The sequence below is a fragment of the Elephantulus edwardii genome, unplaced genomic scaffold (genome assembly GCF_000299155.1).
Source record: "Elephantulus edwardii isolate Elephantulus edwardi_28Jun2011 unplaced genomic scaffold, EleEdw1.0 scaffold00288, whole genome shotgun sequence".
Classification (NCBI taxonomy): domain Eukaryota; kingdom Metazoa; phylum Chordata; class Mammalia; order Macroscelidea; family Macroscelididae; genus Elephantulus; species Elephantulus edwardii.
In genome coordinates this window covers 2,912,150-2,920,878 of record NW_006400038.1, presented here as the reverse complement: position 1 = coordinate 2,920,878, position 8,729 = coordinate 2,912,150, and the positions used below count along the sequence as shown (strand labels likewise).

The 8,729-nt window shown below is 40.4% G+C and overlaps 1 protein-coding gene across 2 annotated transcripts in view; it reads left to right on the top strand.

Moving 5' to 3' along the window:
- VGLL4 (vestigial like 4 (Drosophila)) overlaps positions 1–8,729 on the top strand; it is a 238,315-nt gene that overhangs the window by 146,854 nt on the left and 82,732 nt on the right. For both annotated transcript variants that reach the window (XM_006900546.1, XM_006900545.1), the window contains exon 2: positions 8,163–8,352. In XM_006900546.1, the coding sequence (XP_006900608.1) occupies positions 8,163–8,352 (190 nt within the window). The remainder of the gene's footprint in view (positions 1–8,162; positions 8,353–8,729) is intronic.

Here is an 8,729-nt window from a genome sequence, read left to right as displayed (position 1 = left end):
AACCCAGCCTGGACTTCTGGCAGTTCTCTGCTGATGTACTTGTTCCAGTCGTTTTTGGATAATCTTCAGTAGAATCTTGCTTGCATGTGAAATCAATGCTATTGTTCTGTAGTTTCCACACTCAGTTGGGTCACCCTTCTTGTCTGAAAGTAGCACAATTAATAAGAATGACAGAATTGGTGCTTTTGAGTTGTGATGTTGGAGAAGAATACCACATTTTCCATGGACTTCCAGAAGAACAAACAGACAGGTCTTGGAGAAAATGCCACCAGTGTGCTCCTTAGAGGCAAGGATGGTGGAGCATATGTGGTAAAACATATGCACTCTGCTTCCTAAAACATGAAACAAAGTAGGAAGAAAAGTGTCATAGAGGTTTGTTTATGTAGGTGTCCAGTGATGGAAGAAACAATTTTTACATTGAGAAATCTGGGTAGATTTCTTGACAGTGTTGGTATTTTTAGTTGGCTTTTGCAAGATACATGGGATTTAGATAAATGATTGAAGGAATTTTAATAAAGATTGTAATTAATGTAGATTGTGGTGGTTATGTGCCATCAAGTCTCTTGTGACCTATATCTACCCTGTGTAAAACAGCTCTGATCCCTTCCCTGTCCTGAGCCAGCCTCACTGACTCCAGCTCACTTACCCCCATTGCCCCAGTTACTGTATCAGTCCCTCTCATCTAGGGTCTGTGCTGTCCCTTCTAAGCACGATGTCTTTCTCTAACGACCAGATTCCCAAAGTATGTAAGATGGAGCTTCAAAACTCTACCCTCCAAGGAGGAACTTGATTTCACCATCTCTGGGACAGATCTTTTTGTTTTCTTGGTGGTGCATGGAATGTTCAAGATTCTTCTCCAGCACCACAACTCAAAGGCATCGATTCTTCTCTTGTCATCCATAGTCATTGTCCAGCTCTCTGATGCATAGCAAGTAATTGCAAAGACCATGGCCTGAATTAGGCACAACTTAGTCTCTAGATCTCTGATAGCAGGTTTCCCCAGTGCAGTTCGTCATTTGATTCCTAACTGCTGGGTCCAAGAGGGTTATTGTAGAGACGAGCAAGCTGAAATTGTTAACAACTTCATATTCTTCTCTATCCATCATGAATCTGCCAATTGGCCCAGTGGTGAGAATCTTTGTCTTTTTGATGTTGAGCTTCAATCCATATTGAAGACTACATCCCTTGACCTTTTGTAGCAAACAAGGTTGTGGCATCTGCGTAATGTAAGTTGCTGATGAGTGTACCTCCAATCCTGATGCCACATACCTTCTCATAAAGCCCTGTTTCCTGAATGATTTGTTCTGCATATAGATTCAGAAGGTATGGACACAAGGATGCATCCCTGATGCACTCCTTTCCTGCTTTTGAACCATGCAGTGTTTCCCTGTTCTGTTCCAAGGACTTCTTCCTGGTCCAAGTATATGTTTTGCATAAGCACAATCGAGTGTTCTGGGATTCCCATATTCCTCAAGGTTAGCCACAATTTGTTGTGATCCACACAGTCAAATGCGTTTGTATAGTCATTGAAGCATAGACAGACATTCCGCAGGTACTCTTTGCTTTCTGCCAAGATCCATCTGACATTGGTGATGTTGTCTCTAGTGCCATGACCTCTTCTAAATCTAGTGTGTATTTCTGGTAGTTCTCTGTTAATGTACTGTTCCAGTTATTTTTGGATAACCTTCAGAAGGATTTTGCTAGTGTGTGATATTAGTGATTTTGTTTGATAATTCCCACATTCTGTTAGATCTCCTTTTTTTTTTTGGATAGGAATGAATATGGATCTTTTTCAGTTAATTGACCAGGTCCTTGTCCTACAAATTTCTTGGTACAACCTGATGAGCACGTCCAGGACAGCATCTGTTTGTTGACATATGTTAATTGTCAATTCCCAAGGCCTTGTTTTTTTCCACTTCTTTCAGAGCCCCTTGAACTTCTTCCTTCATCACTATTACCTCTTGATCATATGTTATTTCTTAAAATTCTTCTGTGTCTGCCAATTCTTTTTGGTACAGTGACTCTGTATACTCCTTCCATCTTCTTTTAATGCTTCCTGGATCATTTAATTTTCTGTGTATAGCATCCTTAAGTATTACAACTTAGCAGCTTGAATTTGTTCTTTAATTACTTCAGCTTAAGAAATGCTCAGTGAGTTTGGATGTTTTGATTTTCTGACTCTATCTCTTTACTGATTTCATTCTAATATTTTCCTTTGTGTTTCTGCTCTTCCTTTTAAAATCTTTTGTTCAGCTCTTTAACTTCTTGGTAAAGCACCAAAATTTCTCGAACTCTGAAGGAAGTGTACTATGAGTAATGATTGGAAAGCTAGCTGGAACACTGTGACAGTTTTGAATGGGGAAGCAGCCTGACTGATTTTTCTCCCTGACTCACATACTGTTGGATACTTGGTCTCAGGATAGGTTCACATGCTCTGAACTAGGTGGCAGAGAAAACAGCCGTATTACATTTCTGTCCAGGGCATTGTGCTTTGGAAAACAAGTTCCTGGTTAAGAAACTCTATGAAAGTTGTTTACTTTGTTACTTTCTAAATATATTTGATTAATGGTTCACCTCTCCCTCTTCCCTCTTAAATAAGCATCTAGAGGATGTCCTTTGGGTTTATATTGTCTTATATGAGTAATAATTTCTTTTTTAAAAAATTTATTATTTTGTGTGTGTGTACTGTTAAATCGGATCTGACTGGTACAGGAAGAGATTGCCCCTCCTTTTCCAGCAGAGCATATGGTGGATTTGAACCGCGTATCTCTGGGATTACAGGGCAGCTTTTTGCCACGAGGCCAGCAGAGCTCCCTTGAATAATAATTTCTTAGTCAATGCAGTTTGGTTGGTTATTTGGGTAGGTGATTGGTGTGTGGATCATAGAATTGATTCACTTACTCTAAGGCTTGTAAGAACTTTCTGTTTTAGCTGTTTCAGCCCCTTGCATGTTAAAGCCCAGAGAGGGGTGCATGTCATACTCATAATAAAAAAGGCAAACTAGTTGGTTGCCATTGAGGCCACTCCAGCTTGTGATGAGCTGTGTTTAGAGGTGAACTGCGCTTTAGGGTTTGCATACTTGTGGCCTTTCATAGGCTTCCCACCTAATAAAGCGAAGAAACTGACTACCAGGACAGAATGTTTTCTTAATTTTATTAAAGCAGCATTGATCTCCTTTCCCTTGTGGTCACAAGTCTTGGTGGTTATTGGCTAAAAGTATTCTGTTGCTAACCAAAAGGTTATCACTTCAAATTCATCAGTTTCTCTGTGAAGAAAGATAGGGTAGTCTGTTTGCATAGGCTTCATGGCCTTAGAAATCCTAGGGGACAATTCTCCTCTGTCCTGTAGGGTCACCATGAATTGGAATTGACTTTTGTACTGGGTTTGGTATTATGGGTTTGACAGTGTACAGATAGTCTTAACTGTTGTGGGACAACTAGCTGAGTCTAATCTCCATTAACTCCACAGGGAGAACAGCCTCCATCAACAATATCCATTGCACAGTGCAAGTTTTCACAGGTCTAATATGCCCACACCCTGTTGAATGCTCCACCATCCCACCCAGGTAGGGTTCTTGCTGTCTTAACTGCTGTGTCTACTCATTTAGTGCGATGGCCTCATGGAACTAACAGAAAGTACTCAGAAGTTAACTTTTTTAAAAAGGAAGTTAACAGGTTACTACAATTCAAGTAGGAAACAGGCTACAATTCTCTGGTCACTACAGCTTCTCTCAGGTGTGCTTGGAGGCTCACTTACCTTGAGTCTCACAGCTTTGGGCAGTGTTTAAAAGCTTTTGTCAGGCTTGTCAGTTACAGCGTTGTCTCCCTCCCCTAGTACTCCAGTAGTAAACTTGTGCAAAGGCCCTTGACAGCAGTTCCAGTTCTTCTATGTCTCACATTGGTCTTTGATTCTTGGTCACTCTACTGCTGCAGTATATTGGTGTATACAGTATTGCAGTATACTGGTGTAAGGTGTAGATCTCCCCATCTTCTTATCTTGTTCAGGGACTTCTGACCCAAATGAATCTACAGTGTACTCTCTTGCTCCTTCCTTTTTTTCTTTTCCTTTTTCACTTTTTTAAAAAATAAATTTTAATGAACGTTTACAGAGACTTTGGATTGCTATTCATTCATTGTTGCACTTTTCTCCCTGGTGCGGCGCCCCCCCTTCCCCCAGTTTACTCTTCTCTTTGAAAAGTAAATGAAAAATTCTTTCATTTTTATACAAACCCTCTGCCCCAAGTCCACTCCACTATGCAGCCTTCATTCTGGACTCCTTTCATGACACTAATACCTAATCATATATCCCTTTTAAACAGTTCTCTCTCTCATCTGTTTCAATGCAGTATACATAATTTATCTCCTCTTTCTCAGTCTCTCCCCAATCCTGATGTCAGTTCCATTTTACAACAGTGGCTATGCAGTATGCAGTATTTGTCCTTTTGTGACTGAGATATTTCACTCAGCATAATGTCCTCCAGGGTCACCCGTTTTGGATACTATTTCGTAAGTTTCCTTTTCTGTGTCACCTTTGTTACTGTAGAGGAATCCCACTGAGTTTTATATATTGATCTTGTATCCTACACCTCTTCTAAATAGGCTTACTAGGTCTAAGAGTTTTATTGTTGAGTCCTTGGCGTTTTCTTAACACTATCATCGTTTTTATATAGCAACAGATTTACCATCTCTTTCCCAATTTGGATGCCTCTTAGTTCCTTCTCTTTTATTTCACTAGCAAGTACTTCCAATACAGTATTAAATAAGGGTGGTGACAGTGGATGTTGTCTGGTTCCTGTTCATAAGGGAAAATGCTTTTAGTCTTTGTCCATTAAGAATGATGCTGGTTCTTGATTATGAGTACTTTTTACTATGTTCAGGAAATTCCCTTCTATTCCTATTTTGCTGAGTGTTTTAACCAATAAGGGTTGTTGGATTTTGTCAAAGGCCGTTTCTGTATCAATTGACATAATCATGTGTTCTTGTTCTTTGCTTTATTAATATGACAAATTACTTTGTTTTTCTTACATTGAACCATCCATCCTTGCTTGCTTGTTACGAATCCCACTTGGTGATGATGAATTATGTTTTTTGATGTACTGCTGGATTCTATTGGCCAGGATTTTATTAAGGATTTTTGCATCTATCTTCATGAGAGATACTGGTCTGTAGTTTTCTATTTTGATAATATCTTTGCTTGTTTTGGTGTTAGGGTTACGCTTGTGTCATAGAATAACTCTGGGAGTGTTCATTATTTTTCTTTCTTTCCTTTTTTTTTTTAAAGTAACCAAGAAAACAAACAGATTCATCCTAAAGAGGGTTAAACCAGGCTACTCCTAGGAGGCAAAGATTCTGGGGCTTCGTCTGACATACTTTGGACATGTTCCAAGGAGAGACAGGTCTTTGGAGAGGGACATCATGCTGGGTAGAGTAGAGTAGAGTAGAGTAGAGGGGCAGCGCAGGAAGGGAAGACCCTCTATGAGGTGGATCGATTCAATGACTGGGGTAATTGGGATGGGTGTGTCAGAGGCAATGCGATTGGCACAGGATAGAGCAGGGTTTAGGGCTGTTGTACATAGGGTCGCTATGAGTCGCAAACAACTCGACAGCACATGACAACAACAACAACTTTGTAGAATTGGCCATAGTTCTTTTGTGAATGTGTGATAGAATTTACCTATGAAGCCATTTGTGCCAGGGCTTTTTTTTAGGAGCTGGGGAGTCTAATAACCAGCCACAAATTCAATAATGACAAGACAACCTCTTTCAAAATGCATGGTATTAGAGTAGGGTCCTCGATAGCCATCTAAAAATGAATGAAACACTGAGAGAGCTCTTTTGGTCGTGCTGGTACACTTTTTTCCTTCTACTCTGATTTCTTTGCACCAACCCATAAGGCCAGTAAGAGTTTAAGAAGAGACCTGGGCCTGGTAGACCAAAGCATGATCTGTTGTCTGGTTAGCCCATTCACTGTGTGGTGGAAGGCAAGACTGTGTCTGAGGTCATTTTCTCACATGTCAGATGCAGGGATCTTGTGTTTTTGAGGTCGCTTCTGGCACCAGCACATGGAGACTGATAGGCTCCAGTAGGCCATATACTAGTATCTCTGGAGAACCTGGTACAGACATCATAGCCCTCAGACTGGCTCATGTGACCTGGTGTGGAGATCATCACTGTTTCCAGAGCATTCCCTCCGAGTGTTTTCTATGGCTGACACAAGGATTCTATCTCAACAACAAGCAATATACCAATTTGATGAATTTAAGATGCATACAAGCCCAGGAATTTATGCTAGGCTGGAAATTGGGGTGAAGGGGAGGACTCTTCTTAATCCAAGAGTTTGGTTCCATGGTTAGGTGTTTATGCTGATGTGGAGTGACTTGGCTGTGTTGTGGTGGTGGTTGCTTTCCATGGCAAATTCTCTTGCTGCACATTTGGCATTCACCACAGTGTGTGTTGGAAACGAAAGCCCAGGAGTCCACTGATGCTGAGAACTCTTCAGTTTTCTTATCCCAAGGAGGTTGAGAAACACTGGGGTGGAGGGCATACTAAGTCATTTCACCTTTTCAGTCAGGTTCAGTTTGCAGATGTTAGTGGAGACCTTATCAGCACCCCTCAGAAATTTTCTGGGCCTGAACTGCTGAAGCTTTGCTTGGAGGCATTCTGTTCTCTGTAGAGGAGAGTGTGAGAAGGGGAGAGAGAGCTATTTGGAAATGAGTAATTTTTCCAAGATACAAATATTAGCGTTGCTTTCTTTTTATTTTTTGCCGTTTAAATAGGAGTAGGCTTAACTCAAACACACTTTGTGAGGTAAAGCAGCCTAGCTTCTGAGACTTGTGGTTTTTTGGTTGTTGATGTTGTTTGTAAGGTTTGGTGTTCCCCTCCCCCCAATTTAAAATGGAAAGTTCCAGATTGCTCTGGTGGCAGAACCCTTAAAAAACCCAGACTTGAGTTTAAATTGTTACTGTATATGCTGCTGACTAAATTGGCAACCCTTTTCTTTTTTCCTGATAAACAGTCTGAAGTCTTTTTTTTCCTCTTTCATTTCTTTCCCAAGAAAAACTGTATTTGTCATATGTGCCTAAAATAAATATTAAAACTGTCCACATGGTCTGTGATGATAGGAAAATGAAGGTGGCAAAAAAAGGGTTTCTTTTCTTGGGGAGCACCAGATGAAGTTCACTTTCCCCTGTGGTTTCTCCCAGTTTTTAAGTGGATATAGAATAGATTTAGGCTTGGAGAACAATAGAAGCACAGTAAAAGTACTATTATTCATAAAAAGCAGGTGTCTCTTCCAATATGGTTTAGAAAGTGTGGCATTTTGTCTCTTAAGTAATTATTACTCTTATTTATAAATTTCAGTAAGGAAGATTTGTCACTTAGCACCTATCCCTTTAAAATGGGAATGCAAAACACCAAAATGTTGAAGTCGGGTCAGACTGGGTTTCACTTAGACTGTCTTGACGTGGACAAACATTGTATAAACTTGACATCTCTAGATTCTGTTTGTGACATACTGTGTCAGGAGATTTTTTTTCCCCACCAGTAGTGATCATAATATTTTTAAGGTGTCATTTTTAGTGTACTTTTAAAAAGAGAATTGTTCATATTAAGATGTTTGGGTTTGGATTTTTGGTTTGGTTTGATTTTAAGCTTTTTGGCAAACATGTGAACCCTTAACCCATACATTTTTCTCATTTTTTTAAAAAATCACATACCACAGATATCATAAAAATGCGACATACAGGAATAGTGTGATTGGCATAGTGGTTTAAGAACCTTTCTGCTGAGTTATTTATTTGTTATAGGTATACAGTTGGATGCTTACTAGTCAAAAGACTAAACATGTTTTAAATTAACTTTTGAAATTGTTTATAGCATTTGTACCCTACCATTGTTCCTTAATTGCAACTTTCATTTGGAAAAACTCTACCCTAAATAGTTATTGTGCTATAAACCCACGTTGATGTAAAATGTCTCGTGCTTGGCAGCTGACTGCGGACTCCCATCAACATTCTGAGAATGGCAGGCAGCCTGTCCTGTTGCTAAAACCTTTCCACCGGGAGTAGTTTTGCAAGGGACTGAGCTTCTGGGAGCCTCAGGACTGAGAATGGGGCGTTGCTCCTTCCTGACAGTCATATCATGTCATGTCTTCTCTCTGTGTAGGTGAAGCTGCCCTTAGAGGAGAGTCCAGGATGCAGAGCCTCCCTGTGACCTCTGCCTTCACCAACCACCGCACAGGTCCTCCTCCGATCAGTCCCAGCAAGAGAAAGTTCAGCATGGAGCAAGTGGACGATGACCTAGACTGTAAAAGTGACCACGTTTCCAAGATGAGTCGTATCTTCAGCCCCCATCTGTAAGTGTCTTTATGCAGACGTATAGCTGCTTCTCCTTCGGGTCATATGCACCTAGGGGCTAGGCCTCTCCTCATTCCTCATCAGCGGCTGGCCTGTGACCAGCAGGGACCGCTGGTGAGAGGATGGCCAACTGTTTTTAGTAACTAACAGACAGAGGAAATTGTCTTGGTCTTTCCGATAAGCCTGACCCTTCCTGTGTATTCCTATGAATCTTAACTATCTGTTTGAGTTGCTTGAGGTAGTTACCTGAAAAGTTGACTTTTTCTTGCTTGTGAATGAATGGCTTTATGTGCCAGAGAAATAGAGAAAAGATTAGCAACTGAACTGACTTCTATAAAATTTAGAAAGGTGGGGTTTTTTTGTGTTTTTTTTTTTT